General features: G+C 36.2%; 1 protein-coding gene across 3 annotated transcripts; it reads right to left on the minus strand.

Annotated features, from left to right (window-relative positions):
* Positions 1-202: 202 nt before the first annotated feature.
* On the minus strand, positions 203-21,600 carry LOC128238391 (mucin-19-like). Of its 3 annotated transcripts, none has more exons than XM_052954270.1 (6): positions 21,472-21,600; positions 15,708-19,149; positions 6,971-7,573; positions 3,947-4,019; positions 3,215-3,396; positions 203-2,107 (listed from the first exon to the last, which is right to left on the minus strand). In XM_052954270.1, the coding sequence occupies exons 1-6, from the start codon at positions 21,509-21,511 to the stop codon at positions 2,068-2,070; spliced, it is 4,380 nt and encodes a 1,459-aa protein (XP_052810230.1). In that variant the 5' UTR covers positions 21,512-21,600; the 3' UTR covers positions 203-2,067. The 3 variants fall into 3 exon arrangements, with proteins under 3 accessions (XP_052810230.1, XP_052810231.1, XP_052810232.1); XM_052954271.1 differs by having other exon boundaries at positions 15,708-19,131; positions 21,472-21,592; XM_052954272.1 differs by lacking the exons at positions 203-2,107; positions 3,215-3,396 and adding an exon at positions 3,414-3,795.
* Positions 21,601-21,787: the final 187 nt, after the last annotated feature.

The following is a 21,787-nucleotide window of genomic DNA, read 5'->3' on the forward strand; positions in this document are numbered from 1 at the left end:
ACTGATTCCATAATACATTTGGCGACATCATAAGGAAAAAGTTCCGAGAGTGTTGTTTGAAAATCACATCATGAAATATAGTCTCGATAGTTTCAGATTATACTGAGTTCTTTAAATATAGATATTCGTTAATACAGGTTTTTCTTATTTAATGGGTCATTAAAAAATACTATCATTTCGGAAAAATTAGTAAATTAAACAATTTATTTTACAGTTTATTTCAACAATAATAAGGAAGATTATAAATTAAATGTATTTGCAAATGGCCGTACAAGACTGTAATGCAATTGTAAAGCATTTAACTACAGCAACTTACAGACGCGTTAAAGTTATTTGGAGGAGAGGCAATTCAATTATATCAAAATAAACCTCAAAGACAGAAAGCATTCAGCAAAAAAAATATCTTGGTGGTATCAACGATGTAGCTAATCGGATTGCTCGATATAAATAACCGACCAATACAGTAAAAGAAGTCAATGATGTATGACCATAAGATTGATTGAAGGTGCATATTGAATAACACCCCTGAAAGGATCTTAAGCTAGACCCGATAAAGAATCATATTTCATTTAGCTAAATTACTGACTTACACTTAATATTTCCATATATATATTAAAACATCATATTTTTAATGTAACAATAATTATATGTATCCGAATGATATTTATGTTTCTAAAAGTCATATGACTATTAACATGAGAAAATAACACAATGAATACCATTACAAAACTAGTGTGCTTTTAAAAAGATTTTGCTATAAAACGTTTTGGAAAATTGGCGCCTGAGCGAAAATAGCATCTATGTACAGTAACCATGGTGCCTTAACAACAATCATGCACTATATAAAGTCTTAAAATATATTACGCCCACGTGCGTAATTAAATAAATGTTCCTTTTGGTTTATATGGTACGATACATATTGTGGACAGGCAAGAAAGAACGATAATAATAATGTCAATACCTTCGCTCAATCTTAATTAATTTGTCAAAGCTAAATTTGTCAACATAAATGTTATAAAAATGCAATAAAATAGGTTGGGTTCAATATATAGTCTACAGATTATTTGGAAAAAAATCAACGTTTGTACATAAAAGAACAATGAGAAAAAATGAAAATACATCATGAAAAAATATTGAAATACGCAATAAGACAAACTATGCCTGCGTAAGGTCCCAATAACGTTGACTAACATATTATTAATTTGCTCATAAAATGAAATTATTATTTTGTTTATTATAAATCCTCAAAGTCATGTGTGTGTTCTGTATGATACCGTAATTCATAACCATTCAGATAATACACAGCAAATGAGGAAGACACTTTCGTCACATTAAAGGGACTAGACACCAGATACAATCGCAAGAGAAAAAGAAAATTGTCAATAACTTACATAAAATTGAAAGCGCTGTGTACAACGCATTGAATCTGACCTACTGATGTATCACATCGCTGACAAAACATGTATCTTTCGCAGTTTTTGTGTAAATTTACAAATCGAATTAAACTGGGTTTGTCTACCACGTAAATCCCAGTAAGAGAAACAATTATGCACTATTTTTGAACGAGTTAACTCAGCTGAGACAGCGACCAAATATTCTTTGAATCGTGTAAAGTGATTTATTATCGACCGCCTACTATCGACAATATTAAGCTTGTTTTGAGGGAATACTGTATTTGCCGATTTGGGGACAATCTGGTGTCTAGTCACTTTAAGTCTCGTATACACCATATACATGTACAGGAGATACGTTGGCACATTTGGTAGAAACAAAATATACAACCAATCAGACCTACCGTATGAAATGTTGATACAATAGCTACACACAATAAGTCAAAACAAATTGTAATTGTGTGCAATTAAATTCATATAAAGACAGTAGTAAAAATACAAAAAAATAATTAATAAATACAATATTTAACGTATCAAGTAAACAAATCAACTGTTTCACAATCAAAATTATTTCATGCCCTGCTTAAATTAAAAAAAAATCGATAAATCAGCAGAACGCTCCAATGGGCTTCTTTACTGGCCGCGTTAAAAATGGACACCTGCCATAGCTTCCGTCCTAACAGGGACATTCAGACGAACACGCTACCGTCTTACCGCTGAAAAATAGAACAACTAGTTTAGGACATAATAAGAAAAAAACAACGTTTTTTCTGGGAGAGGGATTGAAAAAATGTTATTGGTCCCAGTGTTTTTTTAATAATAATGATAAACATTTGATAATTGCCCGACTATTTAGACTTTTGTTAACTTTACTGACGTTGTTAACCGCATTGTTGTTAACTTAAATCTTTATTTAACACGGTCTTCTTAACAAGATCTCTGGCAACTGTATTTTTAGCCGTACTTCTACTATTTAACCTATATTGTTGGATGATCACTGAATAAAATATTTCACATTTTAAAGTTAACAACTTTAAAAAAAAATGTTAAATCGTTCCAATGTTTATTATTATCTATTTTACGATAACTATTAAACAGATCCGAATAACATATATTTATGCTAAAACGAAAATGTGACGAAAATGAATGTCGACTCGGTGCTATGACTGTAACATGGAATTTGAATTTGTTTTAATGTTAATTATGGTGCTTGAATTAATATCTGTTTGGAAGAAATGTATACCGTAAGAAAATGTTTGTGTAAGTTAACAGTTCGTCAATGAACGATCATCGAATGTATGTCAACAAATCTAAAGCAAGTTCGAGAATTAACATGTCACACAGTGTATTTATCTAAATCGCAAAATTTAGTCGTATCTAATCGCTTCCTTTGAAAACTCGTTAGAATTTAAAAGCATAAGTATCAACTAGCAGATCCAGGGTGCGGAGCGCACCCGTTAAACTTCAAGTTCACTTTTGATTTTAACATAAGGGAACAAAAGTATTTAGTACACCCAAAATGCACAATTGCGGACTACAAAATGTTAACTTCCATCCCCAACCCTGCAAAAACTTACATCACAATAATTTTCGGTTCTACGCAAGGGCGCAAGTCAAAAGGCCCTACCTCCCCCCCCCTAAGGTACGCCCCCTCGATCGTCAAACCTTGGAACCGCCCCTGATACTAAGTTACATACCATGTGAATTAAAGAATAAACTGAATATCAACCTGTTAGCATTAAAATGGAATCATCCTACAATATCAAAGCTTGTGATTATGATATTATGACCATGCTTTGAAAATTCAACTTAGTTTGACTTACAGGCAGATGGCTAAACAGCCAAACCACTCCGTCTGTCCATCCGTCGTGCACACGGGATCGATGTCATGGCGCGTGCATTCGCACGTGAGCGCCGGCTGGTAGCTACGCTCATGGTTTAGGTTTTGATTGTGGTAACCGTCTCCGGAAGTTATCGGCTCCGAGGCGGGAACTGCCACCTCCGCCTGTCGTCCACCGGACATAGAAAGCGAACGTACATGTGAACAGGTCACGTATTTTGACCGTGATGCGCTGATCTCGGCGCCGTATTTGTGTTTTTTACGTTCATTAATATATTAATACAGTATTAATGTAATACTTTTTTGTTATCTACAAATGGTATATCCCTGAGAAAGAGTTAAGATACATGTATTAGTCATTCTATTTTTCTATGAGCAAACTCGTAGGGCAAAGTTACAGTACTTATGACCTGCAAATTCAACTCGTATAAATTAATGGATGCTTCTCAGTTAATATATACATAAACATTCAATATATATTGACATGGTACAACATGGAAATGTTACAATGTTAAAATGTTAGTAACTATATTTGTGCGTTCATTATTTTCCTTGCGCAGGTCCCTAAAAATAAAAATAAAATAATAATCAAGATTTGAATAAGGTCTATTTAAAAGAATAAATCGTATATATAACGATAGTTACGTCTGAAAATAAACTCATTTTCAAAACAAAAATCATCAAATTTTCGTAAAAATCAAAGCACTGAAATCACCTTGAGATTGTGGCCTAATGAATGTGGTTGGCCAGTACACGGACATTCACCGTTACACGCCTTTCTCTCGTTACTGAAACACGAATGCAACAATATTTCACAAAATATACAATTTTGCTTATTTTATGGTACACAGAATAAACATACTATCTTCAAAATATAGCTCATTGAGCTAATGATTCTTGTTAACAGATATCCGACTTCAATCAAAGATTCTTTTATGTTGTATTTTTATCTTCTGAAGTCTATGTTATGGAAACCACATAGAGACATATTATTGCTTTTTGCGTTCTTGTTTTGCTTGTTTTTAATAGTTATCAGTTGTTGTTGTTATTGTTTTTGTCGGTTTAAAAAACACAATGCAGTTAAACCAAGTATTTAAGTTTTCTTACTTCATACGCATTCTTTAAAACAACAATTGCAAACAGGTACAAATAAGGGCGTGAAAAGAAAAAAGTCAGCACATTTTTATTTGTTATCAATATGTAAAACAGATCCGACCAAAGAATGCCTACTTGTTGTACAATGACAAAATTAAATTGTATGCGGAAGTCTTATTAAAATTCAGGTTTGTACAGAATGTATCCGTTCATATAAAGGATATGCATTTTAAAAGCTAAATTTGCGATTTAAATACGATTTATGTGAATAAAACTATATTTTATCAAAGTATCTTTTTTTTCTATGTAATTATGAACGACATAGAAAATAAAGCAAAGAAACAAAAATTTATAAAGAATAAAATATCAACTAACTATCTTGGAATGACAAACATTTTTGACATATTGCTCTATGAATAGTTATAATTTATTAAAAAAACAGACGAATTCAATTATCATGAAACAAACCCGCGTTGAAACTTAAACCCAATTTAAAATGCGGAGTCTAACACGGAAGCTGTCTCGACAAAGGCATTTTTGATCGTTTTTACCAGTGTCATTCACATTGTGACATTTGGCCTGTCCTACGAAACAAGTATAATATTGTCCAATGTATTTGATCAATCTTAATAAGTTCACGTGAAGTACTTTAATGAGTTTTTTTAACAACGATTTAACTAATAAATCTTGCTTCATTATCCTTTAAAATGTGACAGAAGACATTAATGACTTTCACAATTGAATTATAAATAATAAGTTTCCGTTATATGTAAAATAAAATCCATTTGCATACAAATAATGTTCAATAAAGCTCCAAAAAAGACAATATTATATTTAAATGAGTAATGAATAGAACTGCAGTATATTAAAACATTGAATTGTCAACCCACTGGCCTAAATGGAAAGTGTGACGGATATAAACTGTCACCAAAACATATTAATATATACCTGCATTTCCGATGACAATCATTTTTGAATGTATGATCCTGCACTGAGCAAACAGGTGCCCACTCAGAGCCACACGTTTCCTCGCAGTATAAGGGGATTGCGTTATAAGGTATAGCGTTGTCTTGGATACATGGACACATTCCTTTGCAAGCCAAACCAACCTTGCCCCCTCTAGCAAAGCACAAATGCAAACAAACTTGAGTTATATGCAAACACCGATGTTTAAGCAAATACGTGCGTACGTATTTGCATGTTAACATCAAAAGCGAAAGTCATGAGCAATAAGGCTGTTAAAGTATTATTACACATATATAAATGCACGCTTGTTGTTGTTAAAATGAAATAAACAGAATTAAGCTACGCGTCTATAGGGTCTAGGCCGGGTTTCTGCTCTAGATATCAATATAAATACAGTTTTAAAAGACATACACAGAAGCAAAGGGCAAAAAAAGATGTCAAATTGACTTACAAGCACTCAATAAAGCAGAGACTATCATAAGTCACTCCATCGGTCCCACATACCGGGTCTTGAATTGCTTGGCACCTACACTGCGCCGCGTCGTTGACAACCTGATTGGCTGTTTGTATCCTCTCACTTGGTGCAAGTCCAACTCGTCCCATCATGTTTAACATTGAGTGGTTTATATTTCTGTCTGTATTCTTAGGATGGCTGTTCTGTTGAACATTGAATTTTGTTTGTTTAGCGTTTGAGCTGATAATCTTTTCATTTCCAATATGTCTAACACTGTGAGCACCAGAAACCTTTAAGACTCGTGTGCCAAGGTCTCCATAGTCATCGGTGCCTGCAATGTCATTTGCTGACTCTTGATTTCGCGTCGATGTGATCTTTCTAATTGATTGCTCCTTGACTGAACGAGGTTCTCCGGGCAGATCACCATTTACCGGCCAGTTTGCATTTTTAATTTGCGCTGTTTGCGCGGTGTGTGTAATCGGACCTGACACTGCCACGCCATTTAGCTTGCTTTGCTCTGACCAAGAACTCACTGCTGGCGAATGAATTTTCGAGGAATCACCGGTACCCTGGGTTGATCCGGGTGTTAGCTTCGTTTTGACCATAGTAAGTGTATCGGAAAAGGCTTGTAGAAACTGTTTCATCAGAGTTTTTCTTTGTGTGGAATTGCTTAAAGGCACGTTATTCAAGTTGGATTCTGGAAGTACGTTATGCACGTCAATCGATTTAGTACCTGCTTGTTTCATTATAGTGAATGTTCCCGTCTGAGATTTTACTTGGATTGGCTGCGATGTTGTTGTTGTTGTTGTTGAAGGTGTTCTACTTTCAGTAGGGACTAGGGTGGTGGGGCGAATTTTAGTGTTGCTTTCCGGTGTACACGGGCATTCATTCTTACAAGCTAACTCTTCAAAACTGTAAAACGTACACATATATCAACATAGCTGACATAGAAAAGCAAAACACATGTATATGGTTCATGTATTATAAGACAGAACTGAGCTATCTTGAGAACATAAAAGAGGCACATACAATAACACACCGCAAAGCAATCTGGGCTTACAATGCACATAGTCGCAACATGCATTTTAAAGGAGTTTGAATGCAGCAGTTACGGGAATTTATGTACTTGTTGCACCATATATGCAGCGAGTCCATTTCCAGCAAGCGGTAAAATAAGTTACGACTGCGTTCACGTTAAAAAGCAGCTGAAGAATCAAATCTTACCTGCAACGTCTGTAACAGTCGTTATCATAGGTGGCGCCTCGGACGCCGCATACTGGACGGTAGATGGGTGGACACTTGCAGTCAGGTGGTGGTTTGTTGGGCGGTGGAGCTCCCCGGGCCGCCATTGCTACTTGTCGGGCTTGGAGAGCCTGGACACGGGCCGGCGGCGGTCCCTGTACTACACTCTTATCAACGGCGACCACTGCATCAAATGCAACATTGTTCGAAGATTGAACAACTGTTGGCGACGGGCCATATGCTTTACTGGAAGCCACACTGTCAACGTTTAATTGTGGGGCCACTGGAGGGATATACTGTGGAACGGGTTGTACAACAGTATTTATATCTGGAACAGCACCAACAGAAGCTGCGTTAGGATACGCGCGTACTGTCGATGCGGGCGCCTGAACCGGCAGCTGGAACTCGGGGTTGTAAACTTTAGAACCATGTGTTGGTACTGGTTTTGGTTTGTAGACAGGAGTAGGCTTTGTGGTGACAATTGCTGCGGCGGCGATAACTGATGGTTTGGAGGCTGCAGATGAAGCGGCCGTAGCCGACTTTGAACGGCACGGGCAGAATCCTTCACAGTCCTTTTTGATACCGCTGAAACAGAGGAATATGGGTTAAAATCTTAAAATTCGTGCAAGTATCATGAAGACTAAGCATTTTGTTTCATTGATCATTTACGTCTCAGAGTGCCGCCAGTGCTTTGACTATTGACGAAGGTCGAGCAATATACGTTCCAATCTATAATGTATGTAACGTGGAAATAATTTGCAGTCAACAAGCAGTGAGAAAAAACTGTAATATTACATTAAAAAGATGGTTCAATGCGTTGAATGCATGTAAATAGCTTAAAAAACTGCTATTTTTATCTGATCTTAAAAATTGTCTTTTTATGTTGCTCATTACTGTATACGGCTATGACGTATGAGAAATTTAAATTTTAAATGTCATGCATTTGCTCATTAGTAAAACTTAATAAAACATATGGTTATTATGGTTTGTGTCTTTGCTCTGTAAATCAACTAAAATCGCACGTGAAATAACCTGCAATATTTTAATGCCAAGGCACTGGTCTGTTTTTATTATTTTTTTCTCTTTCTTACAATTTATTTTCCTGCAAATAAAACCCGTTCAAAAGATACAAAAAATATATGGGGGCACCAGGCACTTAAAATTCACATAATTGTGGGCCAGATACCGTAAGATGTAACTCTGAGACGACCCCAATTTCTCGAAACTTCTTTATAAATAAGATTGAGCTAAGCTCACTACTTTCGGGTTTTTTCTATAATTCGCTTTATATTTGCTTCGTTCTGAGTTTTTAAACTTAAACTTATCTTACTGATAATTACAATAAACCATTTTTCATTAATCAAATCTAATTTAAGGTGTTTGAAATAAACTACTTATAAGCCTGTTAATGCCTGTGGTTTATGTAAGATACGGAGAAGGTAGGTTAAAATGTTATTGACGTAACGCCATCATGTCCTGTTGTTTTTTTCATTAGAAGATAAAATATTGTACAAACCGTTTTAGAAAATAATTGTCTTAAAGTTGTAAACAAGTTTCTGGTATGGTAACATATAGCGCTTCAATTTTTTTGCCATAATATGTTGCACAGACATATATAATAACTTCAAACTAAATAAGATATTCAATAAGTATTTTTCCAGGGACATTTTCAAACTGTTTTGTGCTTTATGACAGCATCAATGATGTGATATTACTTAGTGTTCGGCATAGTTTGACATGACACATTTATGCCAGTGTATTTTCTAATTGTTCGTGTAACAGTTACAAGTATGCATTTATACGATGACCCGAATATACATTTATATTCAAGAACAAAATTAAAAGTAAAGCGTACTGTATTACACCCCCTAAATGCTTCTTATAACCCAACTACCGACCACAAAAAAAGAAACTTTTCTTCATGCTTCCTCGCCCCCTTAAACACAAATATTTGAATCTTGACACATTTTGTTGCAGCGATGACAAAATCCGCCACAATTATTAAATGTATTTAGTATGCTTTATCACACCCGTCACATTTTTTGACATTTCTGTTCAAAGAATGTTTCCACATCCCGTAAACAAACATAATCATTTAAATGGTAAAAGTTTCTGTTTCGATGTTGCCACAATTCGTTATAATAAACAATGTGTGTGTGAGAGCTTATTTATATTCGCTCTAGTGCAGGGCCCATTCGGCGAGTGTTACTTTAAGATTTCTTAGTTATTTAAGTTTTTGGAACAAAGTGCACATGTACTTTGAACTATCACACAGGTCCAATTTCTCAGAAAAATTAGCGTAACTCACTTAATTATGTTATTTCATTTAGCAAAATATCTTACTTAACTATGATTTCATAAAACAAAAGGTAGTTTTTATCTTGTTGATCTGAAATAATATTTCCTTTACAAGCCACAAAACTCTTTCAAGAGAGAATATTTCATAATGTATACCAAGTCAAAAAAAATTTTTTATCGGGAATTTTAATTATATATGCAATAGAACACTACACTGGCAATGAATGAATACTATTTTACGAACTACTTTTGCTGATCTACCGGTATACATCCGATGTTGTTTTCGATGGAAAATGGCCGAGGTGTTCGGAATAAAAACATAGTGTTTTAAGGTATTTAATGTATGCTTAATTTAAGGACAAGTGCACATGCCACATAATCAGTAAAATGCATTTGATATGACAGTTTGCTGTACCAATAATTCGCCCATTTAAGGAAATTGTAATAATTATGAAAAACATCTAAAACAATGTTGACGTCTTACAAGAAATATTTCCTCAAGTAAAATGCATTGATGTGACAGTTTTCTGTACCAACAATTTGCCAGTTTTAGGAAATGGTAATAATTATGAAAATCATCTTAAAGCTGCACTCTCACAGATTCACCGTTTTGACAAAAAAAATTGTCTTGGAACTAGCCAATGTATGCGAAAATCCATGGAAACCAGTTATATAAGACTTCTGGCAAAAAATTAGATCGCAGATTTTTATATTAAAGTTCATATTTATGTTTTATGCATTTTTCTTAAACCGTTTGTTTAAGCCATAAAACTTTAATTTTCGAACTGATAAAGGAAAAACTACGATCTGATTTTTTGTCAGCAACCTTTTATCATTGGTTTGCAGATATTTACACAAAAATTTGCTCTTACCAAGACAAAATATAAAAAAGTTGTAAAAACGGTAAATCTGTGAGAGTGCAGCTTTAAACAATGTTGATGTCTTACCAGAATGTATTTAATTTATTTCTATTTTGTTAAAGATTGTACATGTTGCTTTGTTTAAAATACATTTTCGGTGAAGTATTTCTATTTTGTCGGGTGATGAAAAACGATAATCTGTAACGGACAACCTGGTGCAATTTCAATATTGCTGCTGAATTTATCATTTTCAGAGCAAAATATCAGTTCTCCTGTTTTGAAGTTCCATTTGAACACAAACTTTCATTTTCATGAAAAACTGTCATACTGAACAATGGATAAAAAGTACAAGTCGGGCGAATAACTGGATCGGGCGAAGAAGTGGTCCCTAACCGATACAGATAAACCCTTGGCCGAGGAAGACCAGTAGCAACCACTCAACCAAGACTTAAGGGATCCAATAAATCCGCTGTTACCGACGAGTTTTTGGACTGGGGCACATGTGCCATAGTTCGTAGTAGTCACACGATCAAATTGCATCTTCAGGACGAATACAGGGGTTCAATGACGTAATGTATCTCTACGCTGTATTTTGACTGGATGTCCGTCAACGAATTTCAACATGGCGGAAGAGTTCCGAGTGTGAATTTGAATAATCAAAGCAGTACCAGGTCTGAGCACTATCAATGTTCTGGTTAAACTTGTTTTCTTCTTAGTATCTGTCTTTGTTATTTTTTACTAAAATGTTTTGAAAAAAATGAAAAAATAAAATGTTTAATATTTGATTTCTTATTATCATATACTGTCTGTAGTGTATGAAATTGCATATATATGGATGAGCATGCTTATATGTTCTGTACTTGTCGCCATTTTGTATGACAGAAAGCCACTTGGGTCTATGATCTTCTGGTAAATAATTGTTCTATTCTGTCATATATCTAACATAATCATAGGACAACCCGGACTAAGAATTAATCATATCTTAAAGTCAATGTTGAAATTATGTGTGACGTGTTAGCCTGCCGAGGTGGCTGACAAGAACTAATGTGTTCGAGTTACGCCAATATAAATGAGTTTCTAGATTTCCATCCATTTTATCAAAAGGGAGGGGGTGACATCTTTTTTTCTCTCTCTTATTGTATGAAAGACCATATACATGTGTTTCTAGACGAACAACAAACATGATCGTAACAATTCTCCTTTTTTTTGGTATGTGAATGTTATAAATCGACACCGTAGGTATGAGTTAACGCTTTTCCCGGAAAGTACCGGACCGATACTCGATAACAGCCCCTAGTTTAACATTTGTATTTAAGTCAATAACATTTAAGGGCGGCGGAAAAAGAGAGGTCGGGCTGGGATGAAAATCTAGCCATTAATTTATAGTCTTATTTAAGGGTCATATTTTATTACCATGGAGTATTCACTTATTTGTCCGAAAGTTATTTATCAACCTACAGCTTTTTATTAAATTATTAGTATTTTTAAAAGACGCGGCCTGAAGGCATACATGTTTGCAATTGTCAATGGGGAAGTGTATACGGATAAATTTTAGTTATGAAAAAAGAAGATTTGTTAATGATATCAACTCTTATTCAACTTTACTTAAAATGTGTCGTCAACAACCGTTTTGATGCGTGTAAAACTTCCAAATCGTCATATAAAACGAATAAGCCTAATGTTTAAAACAGGAAATTAAAAAAAGTTATTCTCTGCGTTTTTTGTATTGACTGGTCGCCGGTCATACGAGTTCGTTATTTTAGAAATTTACTTTCTGTGAAAACGATTGATATACACGCTGTGGTTGTAAATAAGCATGTGAGAATTTACGGGCATATTGTGAATAATAGTTTAAATAATGCATTTGGTAACAAATATAGGCGCCTTAATTTCTATGCAAAAAGCTACAGAAACATGCTCAGTAGCAAAAAGTTTAAACATAAACCCGGTTTAGTGGCAATGGGCAAACGCCAAAGACATAGAACACAAAATCACAAACAAGCAACATAGAACACGACATAACACGATTGACTATTTTAAATTTAAGTGATATAAAATGAAAGTTTAAAGCGTAATTCACACGATTTAAAACAAACATTAATGAATAAAAGTAGGCCGAAAAGTATCAGGCCGAAATGATATCTCGGCCGGATCGACCCGACACCAATAATTTTATCGGTGATAACTGATAATGCAAGGTACCAGTCTAAATAATTTACGCATGCCGGAGACGACCGAGTAACTACGATCTAGAAAGTTGATTAAACCGTCATAGTTCGGCTATGTCCGTGTTTATTCGGAATGTTAACAATTGTATATATTGTCACATGACTTAATTGAGCCAATTGGGTATCGATATTTTTCACGTATTATATTCAATAAAACCCATTCAGCCGCGTCTTTGATGCCTAGCATCAACATTCGTCTTGTTATACCTTACATCACATGTATATATGTGCTAAGTGTACAAATGTACAACAAATGTAACTTGCAAACGTATCACGCATTACATGGATTGTTTAAAGAATCATATGGTTCGATATTGAACTATTTAGGCAAATGTATAATATTTTCAAACAATTCGAAGTGCATCTACAAGCAATATTAATTTTAAAATATAAAAATAACAAAGAAAAAACTAATAATATTACATCGGCCACGGCATGCTAGAGGAGGTTTACCGTAAAAGGTTGTATGTACCTCGTGATTCTAACGGAACGAGTTCTCATGGCAGGGAAAGTAATAGATATTCAAAGGTTTATGATTTTAAACAAATTTATCTTTTTTCGACACTATTCGCTTTGAGGCAGTGTCATCAATAGTCTGTTATTCATTGTTTACCAATAAATATATTTCACTAGCGATTTTGTTACCAAAGATTTTAAACAAATTTATCTTATTTGTCATTAATTTTCGCTTTAAGGCGGTGTCACCAATGTTATTTATTATTTACCAAGAACTATATTTCACAAGCATATTTAATACTTATGAGTAATGGCGTTATTCATCACCAATTCGAAACAAAAATAATAGGGATATTCATTGATACTTTCAATACGTGAGTACGTATTCGTTAATTACAATGTCAAGTCATTGTAATTATCAATAAATGTTCATGTAGAACACGCTAAACAACGGTTTTATTTAGCCATAAATTTCATAATGTGGTATGGGAAGGCTCACGCAAAATTGACCAGCCGGTGTCAAGAAATGATGGATGGATGCGAACTGAGGACATTCCATCACTGACTAAATTACTAGAGGCTTCTGTGAAACTGTAGTAAGTCCTGATAAACATTGAGATGGTTACTTCAGTATTGCAAGCGTCATTCCATTATTGACTTATCCGTTACCGATGTCCAGTCAGCGGCGATTGTCTATTACAAAACTCGGTGGCGGGGAAATGTCCCTTAGTTGCCAATCAACGATATTGTATTGAAAAATTAACCAATTTAGTCGCTGGCATTTCGTTATTTTCCCCCAAAATGTCGTTTAGATAAGGTGGACAGATAGTGGAAAAAATGAGACATTTATGCAAATTGAGCGGGAAAGAATTCAGAAATATTGAACGCCGAAAATAAAAATCGAAATATAAATAAATCAGATTTAAGAAATTTGGTAAAAACGCAAAAACTCTCAACATAAACTGAGCGACTGTGATGCATAACTTTATATATTTCACATACTTAACAGCATGTGACATCATACTTTTATGTTTTTCTGTCATTCTTTTCATATTAAGCCATAAATAGTCCGTTAAATTAGCATTTGGATTTTGAGAATATTAATCGTAAACATGTTATTTCCGGACGTTTTGTACGTATGCATAAAGCACGTCCGCATCGGTATTCATAAAGCAGAACAAAGTGTACATTGTATTAAGTGAAATTTAGAAATTTGACACATTTGTGTTCTGCAGAATAGACGTACTAAAATTCCAATTTCAAGTTACATTTACCACAAAACGATGGAAAATCTGACAAATTATTTTACATGTTGCCCAAAAGAAAAGTTCTCAAGATTTCACCATTTTCTTGAAGACTTTAAAATAAACGCTAGAAGCTAAATCTTCTCCCTGTCTTCCTACAATTATCTTTGGAAACATAGTTCACGGGACAACGTTCTACTAGGAATTCGCTATGAATAACATTGTATATCCTAAATAATAGGAATTACAGGACACTAGTCTCACTGTTTTGTCTAATATTATAGTCTTTCTAATTTTAACATTGAATTTGCCGTAACTGCTGTTTGCAAATGAACTTAGCATTTGAATGTTTTGATGCATTGAGTGATTGTGGCTATTACTCCGCCGAAATTCGTATCCATTCGGAGCTCCTCGGCCATTTTTATCGAAAGCAACTTCGGATGTATGCCGGTACATCAGTTGAAGTAGTTCGTATTTTTTTTAATTATATCATTAATTAAATGTATTGTTTTAGAGTTGTATTTATTGATCTTAGTTTAAATTGATTGCCAGTGAAGTGTATAATTGCAAACATAATTAAGATTCCCAAGATTTTAGTCATAAATTTTAACTGCTAAATAAAATTACTACGCGATCTGCTTGCAGCGGACTTAAACGTACCACTTTTTGAGTATGTAAACCGTCCAAATACATTCGAGGTTGTATTCGATAAAAATGGCCGAGGAGTTCCGAATGATTCGAATCAAGTGAAAAATATTTACCCTTTCAATCGACTTCACAAATCACAGAAAGCCGAGTGTCAGTGTCAGTAATTGAGCATATTAGTTTACGTATCAACATGGGCTCATACACAGGCAAAGGATCTACACATGTACAATTTGTTTTGGTTTTACTTCGACCGGCCTATGACTGTCTTTTCGTTGCAAAAATGCATTATGATCGTGCTAAGAAAAAGCAAGCTGTTAGAACAAATTTACACCTGCAGTGATGGTTTAACTTAAACAATTAAAGAGTATATATGTCATGTATTGTTATTTTCTATTTCGTTTTATTATTTTTGTATCTAATTTTGTTATTTGCTTCCTCGTTATTTTCCGTCTCGTTTTGTTATTTTCCGTCTTATTTCGTTATTTTCTGTCTTATTTCGTTATTTCCGTTTTATTTCGTTATTTTTCGTCTTAGTTTTTTATTTTCCGTCTCATTTTGTTATTCAATATTTCCTTTAGTTATTTTTCACCTCGTTTTGTTAATTTCTGTATATTATTTTCTGTTTCGGTTTGTTATTTTCTGCCTGGTTTTGTTATTTTCTGTAACTTACGACGACATCCTAGATCCAATATATAAAACAGCATATTTGGTTAATTGATATATAAATTTGAAATTATATACAGCATACTCTTAATAATAAGTAATAATTATTATCCACAAGTCTTAATGGTTGTGTGTCCCACTGAGGAGGTCGTGGGTTCGATTCTCACCCGAGGCATTAGCATGGCCCCTCATATAAAAGATAACGTAGGCTCGCGAGAGTCAAGGGTCATTTAGATATGAGCTGTGATTACAATATAGCTAGAATAAATTAGTATAAACAAACGTGACAATTAGCATAACCCATAATATAAATGATACTCACTTCCAAAGGAAGCATTCGGACATGTATGTGAAGCCGTCCGTGCCACAGACTGGGGTGACGGGGCAGCGTTCCTGTATCGGGCCGCCGGAACCACCAAGCAGGCTTCCCACAGGTGCGGACACATCGCTGTTCCCATACTCATTTGCTTTTGAACTTGAAGCATATTCGTTGACGTCTACACTTGAAGCTATTCGTTTGGAGGGTGAACCTCGACGTTTCTGGTCGGACATCGCACTTGGTTCCTCGAAGGTCACCTTCGGTTTAGTTCTAGCTGCGACGTTTGTGTGTATTCGTTCACCTTTATTGAAACTCGGTCCTAACAAACCATATTGTGATGATGAGCCTTCTGACGATTGCCTTGCAAACTCATTGGGCGAATATTCACCGCGGCTGTTTGCGCCCCGTGACTCCGGTTTATCCCTGCCGTTTCCACCAGACCCGATTTCATTCCGACCATTTGATTTGAGAGCATCCGGGATGTCCCTGCCTGTCTGGCTTCGAACGTTGCCGAAAGAATTGTCAACGCGACCATTGGTTTTCGGGCTGTCTGGTGAGTCCCTTCCATATTGACCGCCGGTAATTGCTGTATTTGAGTAATCAATACCGCCGTATTTCGAATCTGGAAGTGACACGTCGCTGCGTCCGTTACCTGATCTCGGATCCGGGAGACCTCTGTCGAACGCTGAAGAAAACTTCGGCGATGATTTTCTGTCATTCGATCCTTCGGACTGGGCAGAATACGCATCTGACCGGTATGTTTCCTGGCCAATATTTCCTCTTGAACCCGGCGATTTCTTTGTTGAAGGACTGGCCGTGGTTGGCGTATTATCCCCGACCATAAGACCGCGGCGTTTAAGAAGGGCTATAATTTCATCACGAGTTAATGTCCTCTTACCATCGTGTGTAGCGGTTTGGGATTTAACACTAAATGACTGAGATTTAGGTTTGGGTAATGAGTGCCTGCTTCCGTTGTCAACGTAAGCCATAGATGGCTCTTCAGGCTGACCTGATGGATATTCTCCGCGGTTTCGCCTCCTATTGGATTCAGACACATCAATGCGACCTTCTCTAGTACTGCCTTTGGTTTGTGCACTTGCGAAGTTATTTCTGTTGTACTGATCATCGTACACAACGGATGGGCCCTCTTTTTGCGAGCCCTTCGAGGGTATTCCATTTTCCATCGCGTACATGTCCGAGCTTTTTTGAGCATTAAGCAAGCGGCTTTCTGACCTTACAAAATCATCCCTGTTCCCAGTCCGCTTGTTTACATTTGGTGATCCAAACGTATTGCTTTTAGCAGATGCCTTCGAAGCATCAAGTCCATCGGCGTATTGCGTGGATAAGTCCCGATCAGCACTGCCTACATTTGAAGATTTGTAACCAACTCTGGGGTCCTCTCTCCAAGAACCGTACTCATTTACGAGGCTTTTATCAACATTTTGTCTGGCACCACTAGAAGATAAGGATGAAGTCCTTCCTGGTTGATCAGGATACATATTAACACCAGCTCGTGAATTACTATAACCTGGAAGCCCCAAACCTTTTTTATTCCCTTTTCCAACGGTCCCCCAGCCGGCTTTATCAGCTGTCGGTCGTTTAGCGTTGTGTGTTGTCGACAACTGATCATATTGTTTTCTAGCTTGTAATCGTGTCAAACGTTCACTATCTTGTCTTAAATTCCCATTGTTTTGATTATAATTGTTTAAGACATTTTCCTGAACGGTGCTATCAACTTGTTCACGGTCGTATTGTGTGGGTCGACTGTTACTTTCTATTGCAGACGGATCGTAACGATTCGTGTACGAAGAAGGCTTGCTAGCATATTCACTGCCAGAAACACTTCTGTCAGGTGTTCTAGACTTACTTAAAGAACCACTCGCGTAACTATATTCTTTGACAGTGCCATTCAACACCGGTACTGGCACCTGTCCTATGTAAGAAGTTTGTCCTTGAGCCAAGGGCCAGCCCTGCGAAGCACCAGGGCCACTGCGAACATCGTTTCCATCAGATGGCTTATACAAAACGGGGTCCTTACGAGATGGGTTTGAGCCTTGTCTATTGGCATTCCCTGGTTGGTTGTATTGGTTGTATTCTATAGATGCACTTGATTCTGTTTGTCCCACAACATATGGAATATCCGAAATCTTCGGTTTCGCCATGTACCGATTGTCATTTGGATTCTGAGCGACCTGTTGGGTATTTGTCCTGTATTGAATGTCATTCCTTGCCGGAAGTGGGTACTCTTGGCCTTGTGTTACTTGTGTAGAAGCAGGGTTTGCCTGCTGCGATTGCCATTGATTCTGTGGAACACTTTGTTGGGGATATGCATTTACAGACGACGGACGATCAGCGCTAATAATGTTCTGGCCAGCTTGGTACGTGGATGGGTTTGATTGTCCAGCCGATATGTCCTTTGTTTTACCACTGCTCGAAGGTAGGACGCCAAGCTGCTTTGCAAATAAATCCAACTGCTCTTTAAAATCCTGCAGAAAGGCTAGTTGTTTAGACCCACCCTGAGAGGACGCAGAAGGACCCGCTTGATATTGATTTGCGGAAGAAAGGGCACCCTGGGACGACGCCGGAAGCCCCGACTGATACTGATTTGCGGAAGAAGCAACGTTGTTGGATGTAACGGGGACGCCACCAGATACCGAATAGGAAACCTGACCGGAAGAGACTTGGTACGCGGTCTGGCTCTGGGTTTCAGGAAGTGGGGGCGGTGGTGGCGGCCGGAAGGACTGTGATGGTACATTGAAGGCTGGGACAGGGGCCTGAGTCTGAGCGGAAACTGGTTGTGGGTATTGTATGCCCGAAGGCAGTTGAGCTTTCTGCGCGGATTGGATCGTAGGCTGTGGGTCTGGTTGGGGCACAGGTGCACCGTATTCGTCGTATATAGAAACAACAGGTAATGGCTTCTTTGTTGTGGTTGGAATATTATTTGATGCAAACCTTGTTTCATATGGATCACGTGGCCTATAAGCTGGTTGGTTATTCGGCTGCCATTTACGTGTATGTGTTCTGATTGGTATCGATGGCGGCTTGGTAGGCGCAGGTGTTGTCGTTGTTGTTGTTGTCGTGGTTGTTGGTGTTGTTGTTGTTGTTGTTGTTGTAGTGGTAGTAGTAGGAGGTTTAGTGGGCGGTGGAGTTGGAGGAACAGTTGGGGGTTCAGTGGGTTTCCACTTCCGGGATTTTGGAATATCACTGCCTTCATTCCCACGTGTGAGTATGGGAGGATGGTATTGCGCGGGCAGGTACCCGTTGTCTACTTGGGCGAAATCAGCGAACGGGTTTCTTCGCGTATTCGGTCCATATAGCGGCTGAGGTGGCGGCGGGGGACGACCGGCTCCGCGACGGATTGAGAAAGGCATGCCGGGTGGCCGCTTGCCGCGTCGAGTCACCGTCCGCGGGCGCTCCTGTGCGCGCACTGACGGATGGAAGTACACTATAGTATAAATTTAATCACATAAGGATAAGGAACTAGATATCTTAAAAATATTACAGCATTTACATTCGTATTAGCATGTTTATTCGCATATCAAAATGTTCTGGATAAAGTACCTTAATATAAAATAGCTTTGCAGCGAAAACTGTCAAATGTAGCTGCATTAACATCTAAACTAGACTTGTATGAACAGTCTTTGTCAAGGGGCATCGTACATGGTCGAAAATGTGTGGGTTTTAATGTTTCAAGTTTCTGCAGCGAGACAAATTATGAGTGATAAAATTCGGATATATTTGGCGTGACTACAGCGGCATATTAATCTGTCAGAAAACGTTTATGTGGAATTTATATATAGAAAAATGTGACAGATTCAGCCATGTTTTAACTACATTAAACAGTTAAATTAAAATACCTGTCTCTTTTAAAACGAAGGATATTCAAAACTGAACTATTTGATAAGAGTTACTTATCATAATGTACATTCTAGCCAATATTGTCGTAAAATTGAATAACTGAATAATTGATTTGGATTTTATAATTTTGTTAAAACATAAGAGGCTTTGTTCAGCGTTTCTGTCAATGAAAGAACATGGTTTATAATTATAGACTGCTTTAATATGACGTTTTGCATATTCATAAATTAGTCGATTGTTTAATAAGCGAAGGTAAAAAGAAAGGCTACTGAAGATTGAAATAAAAGTGTATTTGAATAATGATTAAAGACTTCAATATACATGTTAAACTAGTACAGATTGACCATCTTAACAATTTTTTTTGTCTTGGAAAGAGTAAATTTTTGCATAAATATCTGCAAACCAATGATAAAAGATTGCTGACAAAAATTCAGATCGTAGATTTTCATATTTCCGTTCGAAAATTAATGTTTTATGGCTATTAACGTTTTAAGAAAAATGCATAAAACATCATTTTTTTGTACTTAAGTATAAAAATCTGCGATCTGATTTTTTGTCAGCAGTCTTCTATAACTGGTTTCCATGGATTTTCGCAAAAATTGGCTCGTTCCAAGACAAAAAAATAAAAAAGGTTTCAAAACGTTCAATCTGTGAGAATGCAGCTTTAAAACGTTTCATAACAAATGAGTAATTTAAGGTATCATATGTCTCATACAATTAAGCAGTGGTGATTATGTAAATCGTGATACCTGGTGACCCCACATGAGTTTTGTATTATATGACAGGTTATTGCTTACTCATGACTAACATGTTTACAAGCTATATGATCGAAAAAAACACACCATGATTATCAAAGGTGATCGTCACGTATATAAAGCCTGTAACTAAAATATGGTCCTTCTGTCCTTTGATTATGATTTAAAGGACATTTCATTACAATTCTAAGAATTTTACTTGAAAAATTATCAGTATATATATATATATATATATATTAAGTTAAATTCTAAGAATTATGTTTGAATGTCATATTATTATTTTTTAAGCAATATCAAAGGACTGAAGGGCCATATTTAGTGTCCAAGCATTATATATGAGACAATCACCTTTGGAGATTATAGATAAAACAATTACAGTTTCTATTTGTGTTATATTTTTGCAGTTGAAATCGGTCACAAAATGACTTAATTTGCAATCTTTCAAAGCCAAACAAACGCATTTTCGCAATAAAAAATATGTCAAATTGTTTCTTATTCTTTCTCTCCTCCTTAAACATTTTCAAATAGTACCAAAATAATAATTATGAGGTCGCCAGGGAAATAAATTCCTAATTGTACATCGTTTACATTATCCCATCATGAAAAAACTAAAAATGACCGAAAGTTTGATTGTAGTAATTAAAACAACTTACTTATTTATTAAGTTGAAATCTCTAAATACAAGGAACACAAATTCATGGTTAGAATGACAAACTCCTGACAACGATATTTTGCCAAAAAAACATTTGGCATTTCTCAACTTCATGATATCAAAAAAGTTACAATCTAACTCGCTGGCTCGAACTTTCCCGAGGCTCGAGATAATTAGGTAGTTCGAGCCAACGGGGTTCGACTGTATACTTTTATTTTCTTCGTTATCATTTGAATATTTGAAAAGCACAAACGCCTTAAAATAGATTGGTAAGGTACGTTACTATTGTATTAATACATGCACTTGAAAAACGAATATGCGTTCCTCGTAAGCTAACGTTTCTTCGACTAAAAAAGATTGGTTTTCAATCAGGATTCGAACTTAAAAACTGGCATTTTTTCTATTTTTTGATACTATCAGATTTCCAACAGTTTATTAATATAGTATTATAAATTAAATACGACAGTGTGGTATTTGTCAAAAATAAATGAAAAATGATTACCTGCAATTACTAGGAGTAACAGAAAATATATTTTATCCATATTAATAAGTTTTTAGTCCTGTGTGTGCGTGTAGAGGTAAACTTGACAAGCGACTATTTCTGACGGACAGCGTAACGTTGACAGGTGCGCGGAACGGCGAAAGACGTAAAGTGACGGGCACCGGTGCTAACGTCACGCCTCGGTACAATTACACGTTTAACGTGAAAAACGTTCACGATATAGTGTGTCAGTGGTGGGGCTTTTGGAGATTATGTCGATGAGAAATGTATACCGCATCAGTCATGTAGTATGATGCAACAACAAAAACAACAACAT

This window comes from Mya arenaria, chromosome 6 (assembly GCF_026914265.1).
Source record: "Mya arenaria isolate MELC-2E11 chromosome 6, ASM2691426v1".
Lineage (NCBI taxonomy): Eukaryota > Metazoa > Mollusca > Bivalvia > Myida > Myidae > Mya > Mya arenaria.

Bases quoted from the DNA above. Each gene is read 5' to 3' on its own strand.
- LOC128238391 (XM_052954270.1), bottom strand. From the start codon at position 21,511: ATGGATAAAATATATTTTCTGTTACTCCTAGTAATTGCAG. The intron at 19,150-21,471 runs GTAATCATTTTT...TTTATACTATAG, and splicing joins GTTACTCCTAGTAATTGCAG to TGTACTTCCATCCGTCAGTG. The intron at 3,397-3,946 runs GTGATTTCAGTG...GGTGGACGACAG, and splicing joins CATTAGGCCACAATCTCAAG to GCGGAGGTGGCAGTTCCCGC.